The sequence below is a fragment of the Ammodytes marinus genome (genome assembly GCF_949987685.1).
Source record: "Ammodytes marinus genome assembly, chromosome: 21".
NCBI classification, from domain to species: Eukaryota; Metazoa; Chordata; class Actinopteri; order Uranoscopiformes; family Ammodytidae; genus Ammodytes; species Ammodytes marinus.
Genome location: NC_137225.1, coordinates 21,450,929 through 21,469,788, shown reverse-complemented (window position 1 = coordinate 21,469,788; position 18,860 = coordinate 21,450,929). Strand labels below are relative to the sequence as shown.

General features: G+C 39.5%; 2 protein-coding genes across 3 annotated transcripts in view; both read left to right on the top strand.

Annotated features, from left to right (window-relative positions):
* LOC307267975 (collagen alpha-1(XV) chain-like) overlaps positions 1-18,860 on the top strand; it is a 240,457-nt gene that overhangs the window by 39,039 nt on the left and 182,558 nt on the right. The window contains exons 8-44 of one of the 2 annotated variants that reach the window (XR_013845430.1): positions 411-543; positions 990-1,033; positions 1,473-1,652; positions 2,024-2,050; positions 2,346-2,408; positions 2,725-2,805; positions 2,897-2,944; positions 3,248-3,385; positions 4,630-4,683; positions 5,449-5,484; positions 6,188-6,322; positions 6,673-6,732; positions 6,873-6,908; positions 7,112-7,156; positions 7,591-7,653; positions 7,803-7,838; positions 8,000-8,083; positions 8,312-8,377; positions 8,670-8,732; positions 8,888-8,968; positions 9,092-9,127; positions 9,493-9,546; positions 10,059-10,118; positions 10,294-10,353; positions 10,494-10,535; positions 10,761-10,788; positions 10,985-11,053; positions 11,245-11,270; positions 11,385-11,486; positions 11,587-11,740; positions 11,849-11,913; positions 12,310-12,438; positions 13,075-13,122; positions 13,238-13,300; positions 13,600-13,797; positions 14,193-14,308; positions 14,619-15,382. Coding sequence is in view for 1 of the 2 variants with exons in the window: in XM_080050470.1 (XP_079906596.1) it covers positions 411-543; positions 990-1,033; positions 1,473-1,652; positions 2,024-2,050; positions 2,346-2,408; positions 2,725-2,805; positions 2,897-2,944; positions 3,248-3,385; positions 4,630-4,683; positions 5,449-5,484; positions 6,188-6,322; positions 6,673-6,732; positions 6,873-6,908; positions 7,112-7,156; positions 7,591-7,653; positions 7,803-7,838; positions 8,000-8,083; positions 8,312-8,377; positions 8,670-8,732; positions 8,888-8,968; positions 9,092-9,127; positions 9,493-9,546; positions 10,059-10,118; positions 10,294-10,353; positions 10,494-10,535; positions 10,761-10,788; positions 10,985-11,053; positions 11,245-11,270; positions 11,385-11,486; positions 11,587-11,740; positions 11,849-11,913; positions 12,310-12,438; positions 13,075-13,122; positions 13,238-13,300; positions 13,600-13,797; positions 14,193-14,308; positions 14,619-14,820 (2,925 nt within the window). In the remaining variant the exon portion in view is untranslated. Of the gene's footprint in view, positions 1-410; positions 544-989; positions 1,034-1,472; positions 1,653-2,023; positions 2,051-2,345; positions 2,409-2,724; positions 2,806-2,896; positions 2,945-3,247; positions 3,386-4,629; positions 4,684-5,448; positions 5,485-6,187; positions 6,323-6,672; positions 6,733-6,872; positions 6,909-7,111; positions 7,157-7,590; positions 7,654-7,802; positions 7,839-7,999; positions 8,084-8,311; positions 8,378-8,669; positions 8,733-8,887; positions 8,969-9,091; positions 9,128-9,492; positions 9,547-10,058; positions 10,119-10,293; positions 10,354-10,493; positions 10,536-10,760; positions 10,789-10,984; positions 11,054-11,244; positions 11,271-11,384; positions 11,487-11,586; positions 11,741-11,848; positions 11,914-12,309; positions 12,439-13,074; positions 13,123-13,237; positions 13,301-13,599; positions 13,798-14,192; positions 14,309-14,618; positions 16,541-18,860 lie in introns of those variants that run through there. The other variant, XM_080050470.1, reaches the window with a different exon arrangement.
* Positions 16,914-18,158, top strand: LOC307267708 (apolipoprotein D-like; the record flags this gene model as incomplete). Its single annotated transcript, XM_080050090.1, has 5 exons — positions 16,914-16,928; positions 17,074-17,178; positions 17,418-17,539; positions 17,726-17,814; positions 17,923-18,158. The coding sequence occupies 5 exons, from the start codon at positions 16,914-16,916 to the stop codon at positions 18,156-18,158; spliced, it is 567 nt and encodes a 188-aa protein (XP_079906216.1).

Sequence of the window (18,860 nt, the reverse complement as noted above, 5' to 3'; positions counted from 1 at the left end):
TCAATACAATATGAGGAATGTTGCTTTCAGCCTGATACTGTAGTTGGATCGGACATTTATTTTCTACCATCTGTTGAAAAATGGAGCAACTGTTTCACTGGATCTTAACAGATAATCCAAGTGCTGATTCTGAATAAAGTCAAATGCTAATATTTACCCAAGCTCAGCTCAGTTAATCCTCTCATCTATGCATGGTTGTGGAACATTATATGTGATAATAACGGGATGAATTACTAAAATCAAGCCCTCAAAGATATACAGTATATGCAAATGAATTCCATTTAGATTATATACATAATACATTTTGCTATTCTGTTTAGTTCTAATTTACATTTAATTAAAAAAAAACTATTGCCAGATTTTCTTAATATTTTTTGTGTGGTGACTGGAGATTGTGATGTCATTTTTAGCCCCTCCCAGAGCTAGACCCCACCTACAGCTCCCCGGTCCGAGCCCCGCCCACTGAGATGTCGCTAGGCAACGATGATGAGGATATAGAGGAGGAGACATCTGGAGAGGAAGTGGAGATGACCACTGAAAGAGGTAGAAATAAAAAAATAATAAAATTACTAAAACAATCTTATTTCTGTATCCTAATCTTTTAGAATATCAGTGTGTGGTGGCAACACATGTATGGGGTTCTTACATTTGTTTACCAAAATCATATCTTATCCTCTCCCGTACACACAAGCACAGTTGGATGTATTTGAAGTCATATAAGTGGTGTTGTAATTCATGACCTAGGCTGCTCCCCTCGTGTTGTATTTCCCTAATTAGCCACCAGATGGTGCTAGAAGAGTTTTGTTTTATCTCTGTCAGCTCACCTTGCCCTAAATGAAGGTTTCATATCCTAAATAGGCCATATGTGTTACCATTATGAATCGTTCCACCTTTTCAAATCTTGTTAAGAAAGTATATAACGTTTCAATGACTGAAAACTAAACCAGCAAATGTTTTAATTGTTCCTCACTTTGTGTCTTTCATTACAGTAAAACCAGTGCCCACCGACATCCCAGCCACCATACGTGATACTGTGAGTTCAACACTAATTTAAGATGTTTACACATGTACAGTACATGTGTCTGTATGGTAGTTAAGTGATGTCCAACCTAAATTAACAATTGCTTTATTATATGGTTCAATTAGATCAGTAATAGGCAGGACGCTATATCCTGCAGAGTAAGGATGTCACAATAAACACCAATTCTGGTGTCATGTTGTAGAAAAATTATAAAGCAAGCTGGAGATAGAAAAATGATGATGCTGAAATGACTTGTGATTGTTAAAATAAGTTTTGTTTGTTAAAAAGGAAGAAACAAACGCATATTGGCTTCTCATAACAAAGCCAAACTTATCCACTAAGTTAGTTTGAGTTTAACTACAACTGACTTTGACTACACTGTCCGAAGCATTGTGATATCCCCTGTGAATGAATGAATATATTAACAATGCTAGATCACTTTAACCCTCAGGTCCTGCTGGTGTCTCCAGGTCAGAAAGGTGAGCGAGGTGACCCAGGCCCAGCTGGCCCCCCCGGCCCCCCTGGACCGGCCTCAGGTGACGGGGAGGGAGGGCAGCCGGGAGCCAGAGGGCCACAGGGACCACAGGGACCTTCAGGAACAGCTGGAACTCCTGGGAAAGATGGACAGACTGTGAGTAGATTGACATATTCAGAATCATTCAGAATATTCAGTATTTAAAGGTGGAGTCAGTGATTTTTTTTGGGAGTCAAAATCAGGAAATTTCTCCACACGATCTGTTACCTGTCTGTACTGTGTGTGCACTGAGAAGAAATTCAGTGTTAATACCTAGCATAGGCCCTTTAAATAGGTATTTTGCTAGCTACGGTGGGCAGCTTTTGCTAACATACAGTTTGTTAACTTAACATGCCTGTTTACAGTGCCTAGGATGTGTATTAATACTGGATTTTTACTTATTTAGAGCAGTTCTGTTGTTTGAGGCCGATTTTACAGGTTAAAATGTAAAATTATGGATTGCTTTTCTATTTTTGTCTTTTCTCCAGGGAAGCAAAGGTGAAACTGGCGACCCAGTAAGTAAAGTCTTTGCAGTCTCTTGTAGATTTATAGGTTGTTTTTTAGTGTCTCTTGGGAAACTAGGTGTACCCATTTTTACACACACGCACACACACACACACACACACACACATACACACCTTATCAGCTGACTTAATGCTGATCCAACAGTTAACTTTAGTAACTTCTGCCATGAGACTGATGGCCTCATTCTTTCTTTCACTTCACTTACAACTAAATAAAATGTCAGTTTCAACAGTCTTACATAATGTGGTATATTTATGAACACAGCTGTAACTTCCTTTTTCCCAGGGTGCAACTGGGATTCCCGGGTTCCCAGGACTACAGGGAGATTCCGGTCCCAAGGGAGACAAGGTAAACAATACCACAACTTTAATACAATGATACAGTTGGAAGTCAATATGCTCAGAATGTACCGTATTTACAGACACATCACTCAATTGTAAATTGTGACACATACACACACTCACACAAGCATAAACACACACACACACACACGCACACACACACACAAGCATAAACACACACACACACACACACACACACACACAAGCATACACACACACACACACACACACACACACACACACACACACACACACACACACACACACACACACACACAGTAGGTGTATGAATGAGTAACAAACCCACTTCTGTCTCTTCTAAGGGCGATACTAGTGTTGGACAACCAGGTCTTCCAGGCCCTCCTGGACCTCCAGGTCGACCCAGCAAGTCTTCAGTGTTCATGGTATGGTTCAGGGGACATTTGACCTTAAAAAAAAGCTGAAATCCATAATGTTGTTTTGACTGACCCTGGTCCTATGGTGTTTTTGCATTAGGAGGGGTCAGGATTTGATGACTTTGACAGTGATGCAGAGATAATGAGGGTGAGTGAAGTTTTTTCCTTCTACTTAGCATTACTTCCCTGTTCCCTTTCCTATGTTGTTATGTCTGGCTCAATGTTTGTTTTGATGTTGTCTCTGTCTCATGTTACTTTGGATCTGTTTGCATTATTGTACAGATATACTTACTATAACAAGCTCTTTCAAGCTTATTGCATTTTAATTATAAAGTTGTTCAATGTTGACGCTTTAGGAGGACACTCACTAACAGTTGACCATTTTGCTAGAGCAGCACTTTACAACTTGTTCCCTGTACTTTAACTGAGATACGTTGCCTTGTTTCATCAGGGGCCTCCAGGGCGACCCGGTCCCCCAGGAAGTCCCGGGCCCCCAGGAAGTGCCTCATCTGGGGACGGCTTCCCTGGAAAACCTGGGGCACCTGGAAGAGATGGGAAGGATGGAGATATGGGTGAACCTGGACTGCCTGTAAGTTCCACGATCAATTAATTCTTCCTGTTTTCAGCAGATAAGAAATCGTATTTTTAATCGACAAGAGCAAAGTCCAAAAGTTAAGTTAATATCACAGAAATTTTTGTAAGTAGAACCACTAGGTTGTGACGTTTTTTCAGACCAATTTGGTCGCCATCTTGAAAAAACATGGCTGCCATCTTTGATTTTCAAGTGGCCAATCAGGCAGATTTTGTTCAACAGGCCCTTGAGAACAAATGCACCAAATTTCTTTCTTGTGTCATGATTTGCATGATTTTTCTCTCATCCTCTCAAATAATCATATAAAATGTGTGGTTCCTTCAAAAAGGGCCCAACACTGAGAAGGTTCAAATTCTATTATACATTATGCATAGACTTGTAAAGCCATTTAGTGAGACAGTTGAGTTGAGAACTCAACTGTCTCACTGCATGGAGTACCATGTTTGTTCTTGAACAATGCAGCAGAGATTTGTGACTCTTAAAGCTAATGACCTTGGTTTGGCCTCAGAGCACTTTAATTGCTAAACTAGCTTCTGTTTTCAGGTGATTGAGGAGTGGTTTAGTGGCTCTGGGTCTGTTTCTGGGTCTGGGTCTGGGTCTGGTTCTGGTCAGGTATTAATAATGGGTCCTGTTAGATCCAAACGGGCCTAAAAGACAGTATTTACCCCTAACTTTATTAAAAAAACCTATGTTCATTCTTCATTACTTTTCTGCCATTGCTTGCTGTACAGTATTGACCAGTAAACATATTGTGTGTGTGGTCGATTGAGGTATGAAGTAGGCCTATAAATGCCCTACAACCTACATACCTCTTCAATACGCCCCTCACTTACCAAACGTTCAAAGAAGTCTTGTACTTTCCTTTTACCCTCAAGCTACTGTAAAAGCGCTTTGGCAGAAAACACTGTAAGGAGCCTTTGAACATGGTCAGCTGTAGAATCTGTTGGGGGAAATGTGTCTTTTCTTTTCAAAAATGCCAGATGCTTTTTACTAACCGTGCGAATGGACTACTCACTGGTTTACGATATTTACTGTAGCATTGTTTTTGTTGCATAACAGGGTTGATTCACTTCTGTTTGTTGGCGGCCATTAGCTTGGTTAGCTTTCACCTTTAGCTCAGAAATATTAATGAGACCAACAGTTGAATAACCCTCGAAATTCACAGAAAATGTTAAGTTAGTTAACAGCGTCCCACTGGTAAAAGTATCTGGTAAAGATGAATGCTGTTGTCAATCTTGCAGGGAGTTGATGGAAACGACGGGGATCCAGGGCCTGTTGGGGACAAAGGAGACAAGGTGAGGCTAACGACGTAGCATCATGCCATTTGCGTAATAAACTGCGAACATAATACAAATCCAATGACCCAAAGATATGAAAGGGGGAGGGGCCAGAGCATGAGAAGTGGTTAGACCCGCCCCCTGGTAGGAGGAGTCCATACTGAGTTAATTAACCCCTGCCATGAAAACACTTTGAGTAAGCAACCTATAGCTGTATATTTTGATTCAATTAGTGATTTATTAATTTTTTTGGGAAGTTATTACAATTTTGAAAGCTGAAGTTTATTACGTTCTTGGAAAGTTCTTACATTCTCTGGGCAAAGAAAGCCTCATTCAACTTTTATTTTTTTATGGACACAAGGTATTAACATTAGCTTTCAGAAGTGCACTTCCTAACCACAAAGAGCTGTCAATACACTGTTGTTGAACATTTTTGATTCCATGAAGCGACCTACCTCTGTTATTTCCTCACATGTTAACTGGCACAACAACCAGGAGCTTCCTCTTGCATGTGTGACTAGTGACTTTATACGTTGCCACCTTCTAGTGTTTGAGCTCATGCTGATTTCCCTTGAGCAGGCCTCTTAGGGCGCTCTCAGCAAGAAAAAATAATTGCACACAAACTTAATACCATTGTCACACAAGGAGCCAGGCTCTTAATGAAGTGACCCTGTGGACTATTAAAGCTCTTGGGCTCCAGTGTAAACAAGTCTGTGTTGAAATACTCACTCTACCTCTTTGCTGTATACACATGATTTTAATTGTATTGTATGTGCCTTACAGGGAGAGCCTGGTTTAAGCGGACAACCAGGACTAAAGGTAAAATATTGAGTATTATTTATCGCATGTCATCCCTTATTGGACCCACATGATTGATATAAGCTATCTATCTATCTATCTATCTATCTATCTATCTATCTATCTATCTATCTATCTATCTATCTATCTATCTATCTATCTATCTATCTATCTATCTATCTATCTATCTATCTATCTATCTGTCTGTCTGTCTGTCTGTCTGTCTGTCTGTCTGTCTGTCTGTCTGTCTGTCTGTCTGTCTGTCTGTCTGTCTGTCTGTCTGTCTGTCTGTCTGTCTGTCTGTCTGTCTGTCTGTCTGTCTGTCTGTCTGTCTGTCTGTCTGTCTGTCTGTCTGTCTGTCTGTCTGTCTGTCTGTCTGTCTGTCTGTCTGTCTGTCTGTCTATCTATCTATCTATCTATCTATCTATCTATCTATCTATCTATCTATCTATCTATCTATCTATCTATCTATCTATCTATCTATCTATCTATCTATCTATCTATCTATCTATCTATCTATCTATCTATCTATCTATCTATCTATCTATCTATCTATCTATCTATCTATCTATCTATCTATCTATATATCTATCTATCTATCTATTATGTTTATGGTGAAGTCCTTACCCCTATTCCTCCTCTTATTTCCATGTTCTTGATTGATTTCCTGATCATTTTGAATAGTGAATAGTGACCATAGTCATCTAACCCATCTTTGTCACAGGGAGATCAGGGCACTCCAGGGTTCCCAGGCCTGCCGGGCTCAGAGGGTCCAGAGGGGCAGCCTGGTCCCCGGGGTCAGCCCGGCCCCCCTGGTCCCCCCGGGCCCCCCAGTAGAGGCTACACCATGGACTTTGAGGTACGGCCTGTTTTTACTCAAAAATGAACAGTCTACTTCCAGTACAGTCCAAACTTTCACTAACACTATTAGTAGTCATGTCAAGTTAGGTCAGGTTTTCTGTTTTGTATAGCTCAAAATTGCATGACATTTCCCCATGGAGTGAAAACCCAACATTAGTTGTTGAAGTGGGCAAACTAAAAAAAGATTAATACTGCAAAGTATAGTAATGACATTGAATTTCTGTCAAAAAGAAGCAACACACATAATGCATACAAACAAATGTATAGCATTGCATGGTGATTTTATGAAACTGCTTCTATGACACAATTTGATCATTATGATTATTTATTTTTTTTCACATTCAATAGGACTTGGAAGGATCTGGTCTTCAGAGTGGTTTCGGAGCTGTTCTCTCCAGTGGCCCACAGGTACAACTGCACTGAGTGTGTTAGCATGGAAAGGACCACACACACCATCATTTTCTACTTTAATGTTATTTCCCATCATCAATCATCATTATACATTTCATCATAACATCGACTGCTTTTTACTTGTATTTGTTCCACAGGGTCCTCCAGGAATCCCTGGTCTTGAAGGACCCAAGGTAAGATATCTGTGTGTCCCTGATATCTACTACAGTATGTAATTGTTCGGCATCAGCCCCCTTCTATACCAAACAATCTAGACTTAAGACTTTTGGGGTTGGGGTTAGGCATAATACAAAAGGCAAGTAGATTCAGTTAAATTATCCCTTTTGCTTGATTACAAACATTGTACAATATTTTTTTCCTTCTCTGCCTCTCACAGGGTAGAGATGGTATCAACGGCCTCCCAGGAATGGAAGGGCAAAAGGTGAGTCTGCTGTCAAGTTCAGTTCCGCTGTTCTGGTCTGCTGTGTTGCTGTTGTTGTTGTTGATGGGTTTATCTCAGCACCAACCAGACACACTTCTTAAAACGCCTGTAACCTTAGGGTCACTATTAACAGCTGCAAAGTCAAAGGCCAGAGTGTGACAAGGGGTTTTTGGCAGCAAGCTGAGGCGGTCCTCTTATCGGGCTTATTGGTTCACGTTGAATGTGCCCTGACTCGCTCTCGTTCCCTCCCAACTGAAATGAACCAACACAATATACAGTGTATGACTCGGATAAACCACTGTGTAGACTTAGCCACAATCAAATAATTTTTTACTGCCATTTTTACTCTTGGAAACTTATTTTTAAAGCAAGTTATATTATACCAGTGATGTAATGTGTATGGATGATGGAAATGTATTTGTGGTTCTCTGTAGGGGGAGACAGGTGCTGCTGGCAGAGCAGGGTTCCCAGGTCTGGATGGACTCCGGGGGGAAGAGGTCAGTAAATGGATGGATAGATATATAGACAGACAGACAGACAGACAGACAGACAGACAGACAGACAGACAGACAGACAGACAGACAGACAGACAGACAGACAGACATTACTGCATGTTTAACTTTGCAAATTTGTTTCTGATCTACAGGGACCAAAGGGGGGCAAAGGAGATCCCGGACTAAAGGTAAAGCTGTCACCGATATGCGATGAGACCCAACCACTTCTGAAGTTTAGAGCCTTTTTGTATCTCTACTTACTGAACAATTGGAGAAACACCCCCCGGGGATCAATGAAGTATTTCTGATTCTGATTCTGAGAGGCTAACATGTTAAACTTGTTCCTCAGGGAGAGGCAGGACGGGACGGGCTCAGTCTACCGGGTCCTCCTGGGCCCCCCGGACCACCAGGACCTGTTATCAACCTGCAAGAGGTAAGTAGCGCCTGACCAAAGCTTTTCAAAACATGGCTTAAGCTTACTTAGCTTAGAAGGGAAATTGTACAGTAGTGTCTTAGTGCAACTTTCTACCAACTCATTGGTACATCTTTAGTAAAACTACACAAAGCATCTGCATGACGTTGACGTAACCAACATGATGCATTTGTTCAGCGGTTCAGTTTGTTCAAATTGACAACATTCGCTTTTGTTTTGTCTCCGTAGCTTCTACTGAACGACACAGACGGAGCCGCCAACTTCTCAGGGATGTTTGAAGCCCAGGGACCCGCTGTGAGTATCAGACCAAAAACACATCAAAGACATCTTACTCTTCAGATGTCATGGAAACAACAAAATGAGTTACATGGAAAGTGTTTGTTGTTCTATGTTTGTATGAGTGTAAAAAGTCCTTTTGTACAAGTGAATATGTTCATCTGTCAAGTTCCCTATTCCGAACACAAGGAACAGCAAACTAACATGAATATGGCAACATGTAGATAATAACGTTCTTCCTGTTATAACAGAGTCCAAGACTTAGATATTATGAAGTTATCCTAACTTTTATTCACTAAATGTTTTCCAGGGACCACAGGGTCCAAAGGGGGACATTGGGTTGCCGGGAGTTCTTGGGTCTACAGGACTGAAAGTAAGTGGGACATGCCTCATCTGTGTCACATGCAGTACTTGTACATTGTGAGATCTAAAAAAAATTAACACTACATAAAATTACTAGGCATTATTTTGTGTGTGAGTGTGTGCTATTCTCTGTCTACATATGCTTTGTTTTTCTGTTACTTGCAGGGTGAAAAGGGTGAGCCCAGTGTTTTCATGGCAGCAGATGGATCCATGATGTCAGGCATGACTGGACCAATGGGACCCAAGGTTGATATTTGTTGCAATTGTTTTCGTATTTTTTTAGATCCAAATAATTTTACTCATATTATAATTTTTTTTCGTGTACTTTCTTTCAATGGACAAATCCATGTAATGTATTTCTGCTTGCAGGGTGATACTGGTCTAACTGGACCCACTGGGATTCCAGTAAGTATTAACAGCAAGCAACACAACCTTCAGCATGTTCTGCTGTAGAATGCATTTGAATATTCAGTGTGTAGAATTTATTGGCATTATTCAGAACAGACTTGGTAAAAATGGACCACAGGAAAATTTAATTTTAATTAGTGTATACTCATTTGAAAATAAAGGTTTTTCTTAGAATGAGCCTTTTATATCTACATAGGAGCGGGGCGCACCGCCATGTTGCATCTGTACATTCTCCTAAAGGGAGGGGTTAGCAAGGGAGAGTTGCAGTCTAGTATCTTACCACTAGATGTTGCTAAATACTCTGATATTAAACACTGTATTATTAAAAAATACTGTTGCTCACTTTGTCTTGTTCCAAACAGGGGCCTATGGGACCAACGGGACCTAAAGGGGAATTTGGTTTTCCTGGAAGACCTGTAAGCACCATGAACTCACCACGCATGATACATTTGATTTAAAGTTCACACAGACACTTACATTTCCTGGTGGTAATATTGGTTCTTTGATTGGGAGATTGAGGTTAATTTTCACGTTATATTTAATCACACCTAGCCACACACCTTACCTAAATTTCCTTATGGGCATCATAGCATTAGTTAATGTGTATTCAAAGATTATTGGAGTTCAGCAAAAGGACTTGGGCACAATTTAGTAGAAACGTGCAGCTGAGAAGGCAAAAAAGATCAGCCAACCTGATCAAATTTTCTTTTTACAGAATTCTCTCCAATGCCTTCAGGCCGACGGTGTAATGTGTAAAGAGAACACATAGTTACTTAAAGTCCTCTATTCCTTCTGCTATTAAGTTGCTGGACACATACTTTACTCATTGTAAATGGCTCTTAATTATTTATTCTTATTTAGTGTTTTTGAATGGGGATGAAACAAGTTGTCTGAATCTGAAATAAAATGAAAATGTCTGTCTGTTTAGGGTCGTCCAGGCATGTTTGGACCAAAGGGAGAGAGAGGGGACTCTGCACTTTCACTGCCAGTAAGTCACATACCTAAACTTAATTAAACATGTATTATTGTGCCAGTTTTACAACAGTGTGAGGTCTCATAGCAGTTTATTTCCCCCCTTTTAGTCACTGTATTGTTGTGGAAAAATCTCACCCTCTTCTTTTATTTTTAAAAATGTTCTTGTCTACTGTGTCTGCTCTTTTTAGGGACCTCCTGGCCGACCAGGTCTGCCAGGCCGCCCAGGTATATTCAACTGTCCCAAAGGAGTAAGTACACACAGACACACTCACACACACACACACACACACACACACACACACACACACACACACACACACACACACACACACACACACACACACACACACACACACACTCACACTCTGCTCTTCCCTGGTTTCTGCAGACCGTGTTCCCCATCCCTCCCAGACCCCACTGCAAACAGACAGTAAGTTTCCGTGACCATATTTAAATTACATTTCTTATTTTCTAATGTCAGATTAAAACTATAAAACCTGTCCTCCTCCTGCTTGGTCTTTATTCTAAATCATGTAGGATTTTTTTATTGATTTGATAATTATCCTGAGTTATCATACAAGATTTCAAGTTGGTATGATTTCTGAATGTGTTCATCACTGACTGCTGTCAATATCTTTGTGCTCCATTGCTTCAGCTCAATCCCAATGGAACCATTGCAACTGGTATGTTTGCTCATTTGTTTTGTTTGTCTTAAAGTATAAATAAGTTGGTTTTATAATTTTCTTATCAAAACTACTCAATATAGGCTGACTATACAGAAAAATCGCAAATGCTAATAACACACTCGCAATATCCATGATGTTTGTATTTTATTAACCAAAATCTGCTTCAATTAAAGTTTGGCTTTTTGTCTCCAAGGTAACTGTCAGACGGGATATAAAGGAGAAAAAGGAGAGAGGGGCCTTCCTGGGATGCCGGCACAACCAGGTGAGTAAATGTCTCCTTCAATCAAATCCAGTGGTAACCGCATTCCCACTGTACATTTTATGTTGTATTTCCTCTGTACTCATCTTAAATTACTTTAAAATCACAAAGCTTAAACTAGTTTTTAAAATATTTTGGGGCTTTTTTAATGTCATGATTAATTTCCACTCTCTCCTCTTGCTTTATTTTTCTAGACATATTTTCCAGGGGAGGAGGATGGGTAAGTTTCATATTCAAATACTTCATAACATTTTGTTAAAAAACATGTGTATGGCTTATGTGCCATCAAACTCAGGTCTAATGTGTGTGTGTGTGTCTGATCATGTAATCACAGGAGATAACAAGAGGCGACACAGGCTTTAAAGGAGACAAGGGAGACAAGGGGGAGTCAGGGTTTCCGGGGGGACCAGGTATCCCAGGGAGACCAGGACTTGTGGTGAGTCAAGTTGACATGGACACACGCCAATTGTCATCTTTATGATATATATTTTTTTTTTACCAAACCCACCAATCAAATTCTTCTTGACACATCTCAGGGCCCCAAAGGAGAGTCAGTGCTTGGTCCACAGGGACACCCCGGGGTTCCAGGGTCTCCAGGTATCCCAGGGTACGGCAGACCAGGATCGGTGGGTCAACCTGGGCCACCGGGGCCGCCCGGAACCCCTGCGATAAACCACAGATATGGCTCGGGTAACAATCATCAGTCACATTATAAATAGGCCTCTGAGTTTACATGACAGTGTTGTAGCTCATGCGATTAAGTTATACTGAATGGTGTTGACTGTTTTGTTCTATCAGGTTTGAACATTGTTGGACCCCCCGGACCACCTGGTCCTCCTGGACCATCGGGCAACACATCACCTGTAAGTGAACCATAGTTTCTTCTTGCCATGTTGTCTCTACTTACAATCCATCATCTTTCAGAGCGCAGATACAGTTTAGAATTATATGAATGGAATACAGCTTTACAAATGATCATAAACATGTTGAAAAATAATGATTTGTAGTGTGGAGGATTTTGTGACACATGTTTAAAGTGTATAGTGTGTGAGAAAAGAGTTTGAAGTGCACAGACAGCTTTTATTGGCTAAAGGTCACAATTTCTTGAGATAACAAAATAATAACCATATCACATACACATCATCCATTGTTGCTATAACATTAGTAATGTGGCAATTCCTATGTCTCCAGAAATAGTGTGGTAGTGGGTACAGTATTTCTTTCCCCTTTTTACATTTTTTTATTATTTATTTTCTTAGGTGAAATCATTTTCAACCCGCGAGTCTATGATGCAGCAGACAGTCCGGGACACAGAGGGAAGTCTGACGTTTGTCACACAAACTGGAAGTCTATTCATTAAGGTTTCACAGGGATGGAAGGAGATACAGGTAACTGCCTTGGACTAGTTATGCATCTACATTTGGTATTGAAATGTGTACTAAAGTATGCAATGATATCAATACCAAACATCATTTTGAAACATAACATATGCAAATGAATGACAGAGAAGTTGTGTAACCTTTCTGTTGAAATATTATGCAGCAGCGCACATTAGCCAGTAACTTGCCCCATTTAAAAAATATATGCATGTACTGTAGGTCAAGGCCTAACTACTGTAACAGCAGTGTAATTGCTTCTGTGTATTACTTGGACCTTTACATGGTCAGAATGGCATTGGGTGAGTTTGGTGATTTGCCTGATTTGCATTGAAAATCCCCTTGAATGTGTTCCTGATTTTCAAAGTTCTGTGGGCACTGGAAAATGAATGTCCTTTGAAGAATGAATGCTGCAGATCCTTTTGTCAGATTGTTTGGCTGGTTACTGGAAACATGTTTGAAGGCCAAATAAAGATTGGAACAACCTGTGTTTGACCAATGAAAAAACCCTATTTTCTGTTGAATGCCCAACACATTGAATATAAGTATAAAAGAATATAAGTATTAGAAAATGGCATGCTTAAAGTTATGCATTTAAAAGTGCTAAAAGTCTATTGAATAAGTTTTCTGTCATTTCTGTTTCCACAGCTTGGCAATCTGATCCACCTCTCCAATAACATTATTCCACAAGATGAGGTACTTATTGCTCAGTCTTATGTATTTTTTCTCATTAAAAATGGGATATTCTGATACTGTGTGAATGCATTATTTATCCATTTAATATCGTATCTCCTCTCACCTATTCATTTAGCCTCGAGCTGCATATCAAATAAGAGGAGACACGATGGAAAGAATACGTTCGGTTAGAGAGAGGGTGAGTGTTAATAAGGCTGTGTATTTGAAATAATGTATCTGGGTTTATTTAACTCTTTACATTGGAATATGTAATACTGAATGGGATGACACAAGACTCGTGAAGGGGTTGTGTATGTAAGGGATAATGTATAGCGGACGGGTCACTCATAATTATCAAGAAATAACGGACCTAGAAAGCCGTGATTGACCAATCAGAACACAACATTTATCAGTGCCATGTAATAACATTTCTTAACATACAGTGGACTAACAACGACATGTTCGTTTCTCTCTCTCTCTCTCTCTCTCTCTCTCCAGCTCAACCTAGTGGCTCTGAACCAGCCCCACTCAGGAGACATGATGGGTCTGGACTTGGCAGACAGGATGTGTTATGAACAGGCCAAAGCCATGGGTCTGCCTCCTAACTACCGCGCCTTCATCTCCTCACACAGACAGGACCTGGTCCACGTGGTCTATCCTGGCTTCAGGGAAACTCTGCCAGTCACCAACCTCAGGGTCAGTCTGCCTATACTCTGCTGATTTTCAAAGTCAAATAACTACTTACACTCAACTAGCAATGGGCATGCTCAATCGATGATCGGGTATTGAAGATCATCTTAAAGAGACATTTGAACCTGAACATGAGCATAATGTGTGACAAACAGTTGGACGTTATTGGCTAAGAGGATTATTGTTGGAATGAAGATTTCATAGATGAAAAGTACGCTTTATTTCGTATTTTCTGCCAAAGGCAATATTTAGAACATAAATAAAATATTAATGAATCAAGGATTAGTCAAGGACATTTCTTGAAATGCCAATCCCTACACTTAACCTTTATCATTCATGAACCATCTACAGACATAAAACTGCTGGCTGCATCTAACCGACTCTCATGTCTTCTTCTATAGGGAGACGTGATGTTTAGGAACTGGCGGTCAATATTCAAAGGTGACGGTGCACCGGTCAACGCCAGGATACCCATCTACTCCTTTGACGGCCGGGACGTTTTAGCCGACCCCTTCTGGTATGTAAATCCCATTCAACCTGCCTACATTTCTCTCCCTCTCTTTGTGTCCGTCTGGTATTATTTAGATATATTTTTTATATAACTTTATTTTTTGACTTCCAGACACATTTTTTTTGTATGAATCACAATCACAGATTCAAAATGTAAACATGAAATAAAAAAAACAGGCAATATAATAAGTAAATACAATAAGCACATATACAAGAATATTCATAAGAAAAAATAAAAAGGAGAGAAAAAAGTATAGGCCGATATAGCTATAATTTTTTATTTTGAATTATTTTTTTCATCTACTTTCTCTCTCCAGGCCTCAGAAGAGCATCTGGCACGGCTCCAGCGGTACGGGTCGGAGAGTGATGGACAAACACTGTGAGACGTGGCGGGCCGACCACGTGTCTTTGACGGGCCAGTCCTCCAGTCTGACCTCAGGTCTGCTCCTGGGACAACAGACACGCAGCTGCTCCAACCAGTACATCGTCCTCTGCATCGAGACACACAAAATCTCTTAAACCCCCCCCCCCCCCCCTGCCCCCCTGAACATCTGCTCCACAGAGGAACCCATCCCAGCCACCGAAAAACTTTTAACACTCCTGGGGGGAAATATTTGATTGTCTTAATTGGAGGAGGATGTGGTGTTGGACACATTTTTGGTGCTTCGTGTAGCTTTTTGTGGTTTTTGAATCAGAAGGACCACATTTAACAGCCCGTTTTTTCGCAAAGAGGATGTTAGTACTTTTTTATTTTCTCCTTCTTCTGACAACACTGTGTTCTTCATAAGACGCAAGAAGATAAAGAGGCAGTGACTAACTCTTTACAAATGCCAGGACACAATCTGGGAAGGTAAAACTTAAAGCTATAGTGTGTAACTTTTTTCATATAAATGAATGTCGGTGACATTCAAGCCTTCGCCAAATGAGTTGACACAAAGTTGATTAAGCATACCAGCTCCACAAAAGGATCTCTGTATTTCTAAGTATGGCAGTGTATACAAATATGAGCACAAGAAGGGCTGAAGAAATGTTTCAGTTGTTGATTCTACTGCTAAGAAAACACCTGGACGTACAGCAGGAGGTATAAAGTGTTGTTGTAATTCCTCAGAATTCCTCATGGGGGCGACATAAGTTACGCACTATAGCTTTAAGGTGAAGATAATGCTATGCTATTGAACTGAAACCTTTTTTCTGGGTTTCTCGCAATCCAAATATGTGCCTTCAAAGGACTGTCCCTTTAGATTTCCCCTTGTATCCGAGCTGGTGGCACATAATGTAAAATGCAACATGGAGGTTGATGGAAGCCAACGGTCTTCTTGTACTTTACTCCTGACAAGAATAGTGACACCCTTAACACGCAGCACCTTTTTAAGATTTTTAATTCAAGGGAAGTGGAGTCAATTTACAAGAACCAAACATGCATTTTAACACATTTTCCCTTGTCATAAGGCTTTGTTCAGGATACATTGTCTACTATGTTTTCAAATGTATTGTGTCTTTATAGAGACTTGTGAATGATACATTTCCAAAGACTGTTGTGATGGAAGCAGAACCAGCTACTTTCACTATTTTGTTTACAGGTTGTCATGGAGAGTTTAAACTTTTTTTTCTTCTTTTTCTTTTTTAAATTCAGTAGAATTTTTCGTAATGTAAAAACAACCAGAAGTTTGTTTCCATCAGAGGAAGGGACCAGACAGCCAGTGTTGCCACCAAAGTAATTTCAAGATGCACTGTACTTTATTTCTTTTGAAAATATTTTCATCCTTTTCCTTAAACCTTGTTGTTGTTGTTGTTGTTGTTTGTGTTGTAGCTTTTTCATACATCGCGGTGATCTCACTTCTCAGCAGCTCGTTCTCTCAACAGGCTATTTAATTTAAAAGAAAAATCCAACAATTTATTTATACCGTCACAGCACATAACATGAAATCAGAAGATTAAATTTAAGAATGTAATTTATCGCGTGTTGTTTGTCAAATGATTGTTTCTTCTCACTTTTTTTGTGTCTTTTTTTCTGTTTTTTGTACAGTTTTTTTTTTTGTTTATTATTATTTTTTTTACATTTATAGATTTCGGGAGACTGGTTTCAACGGTCAAAACTAAAGTCCACCTAATGTAGATACAATTGAAACAAGCAAAACAAACAGACTAGAAAAATAAATACCGAGGGGAAAAAGTGAGAGCACGTGTTTTTTGTATAAATATTTGGTGCTTTGTTGAATAAAGTTTTCTCTTTTCATAACCTGTTCTGGTTTCTCTCTCATTTTAGTAATTCATTTATCTGTTGACTATTAATTTAAAAAATATCAATGGGTTGATGAAAGTAATAGCTTTTTGCAGCCCTACCAGTGCTATTGTCACCCTTCAGCAATCAAAAATGGAGCAGTAGCAGCAGTTTTCTTTTGGTGTTCCCAATAAAGCTATTCAAACATACCAAAGGTCTGTTTGTTCTGGATGTTTATTCTTTCCATGCCAGGAAGCTCTAAGCTCTCACTATACTATACGCTGATAAGTTAAGAGCGCATGCATTACAGTGACAACATAAAGGTCTTTTTGAGGTTGTCTTAATTTTTTTATTTTTTTTTTAAATATCCGAACAACTTTTTGTGAGGGACATGAAGGCCTACCAGGTAGAGTGAACATTTCTTCATTTAATCAAGCACTATTTGTTATAAGCATATGAATTGTCTTTATAAATCCATTGTCATTGCACTGTTATTTTGGCTTTAAGCAAAAGATTTGAGCCAGGTTAACTATTCTACCTTTGGTGTGAAGGTGGTGTTTGTGCTTCTCTTGACTGCTGTGACAGTCGACAGTCAGTCTTTCCACAGTGGCAAATGTCCCCAGCCGCCAGTTCAAGAGGATTTTAACATTACAAAGGTAAAATACTGAAGGATAATATTATTCAAATTAATTTATGTGACTTTTGCCATTTCTGTATCTATTTTGTGCATATTGGGTCACGTGTGCAGTGTTGATATCTAAGGGTGTAAGTTGTTGTAATACACAGGAAGAAGTTGAGTATATTATTGAAGGAGATGCCGTTTGAACATGGCTGCAAGAAACTGATACAAAGGGCAAAAGGATAATTCACAATCTTGGCACTCTTCTGATTCTAGTACATGGGTACCTGGTATGAGATAGAGAAGCTCCCAGCTGTGTTTGAAGGAGGGAAATGTAACCAAGCTACATACACCCTTCTCCCTGATGGGACAGTCAAGGTTTACAATGCAGAGCTGCTGTAAGGATTGAACCGCCCTTCTGAAATTCTAAAAATATCATTACACGCCATATTCATTCATTCCCTCTTCACTCTGAATAGTAATACATATGGATGGATTTGCATCTCTTTCACTCTCTTCTCTCTTTCAAAAGAAAACCTTTTTCGTTTGTACATCAACCATCTTCTTTCTTTCTCTCTGTTCAGGTTTGATGGGAAGATAAATTCAATCGAGGGAGTTGCCAGAGTTAAAAACTCATCTCAGCCAGCTATTCTGGGTGTCAGCTTTTTTAAAGGTAAACATAATGTGGGGTAATTGAGCTAGTATAGCCCAAGTCACTGTTGTAATACAATGCAGAATACCTTACACCATGTGATTTAATATCACCCTTATCCATATCCAGGTGTTCCAGATGGCCCATACTGGGTGCTCGCCACAGACTACGAATCTTACGCTCTGGTCTACTCGTGTTCCACCTACTTTAACCTTTTCCACGTTGACTTCGCCTGGATGCTAGCTCGCACACGCGTGTTGACCAATGCCGTAATCACTCAGTTACATGTCGAGCTGGCAGAAGCTGGTGTGAACATTAAGCGCCTCAAAGCCAGCAATCAGACAGGATGTGATGTCATGACCTGATAGGCACGGTCAGCAAAGTTAAACAAATGGATTTTTTTTTTTTTAACTGTAGTGGAGACTCTTGGCTTACTACTTAGTGTGTACTGCCATACGTATTTAGTTCAACACTTTCAAAACATTTAATAAAAAATTCAACATGCAGCAATATGTCTCGTTTGATTCAGGGTTGAATTTACATCAGACTTAATATGTTATACTTGAACTTTCTAATCAAATTAAACCAATGTGGCTGTATGATTGTTAGTTTATATTAATACAGACATAACATCATATTTAGGGGGAAATGTGTTTCACTCAACTCAATTTCTGTAAACTTCATTACACTTAGATATAGCTTTAATTCCCCAAATTACATAGTTGGAAGGATTTTGTTGATTTGGGTTTACATGTGCTTTAATACATTACGTGTATGCCATGGTTTAAGCACAGCCAGTTTGTTCATAAAAAACATGAGAAAAACCCATGGACATACAAAGAAAAACCCTAGCTTTATATTATTGTCAAAGACATAACTTCCGTTTTTGCGCGTAGACTTCAAAATAAAAAGTTTACAACTTAAAGTTGCTATTGGAAAATGAATTGTCCACTTAAAATGGAAACATTCTGATAGGAATACGTATCTCTAAACACAAAAGTCTATTTAGTAGATAGCACATTTCACATAAATACAATTCACAAAGTTTTTCACAAGAGTAAAAAGTA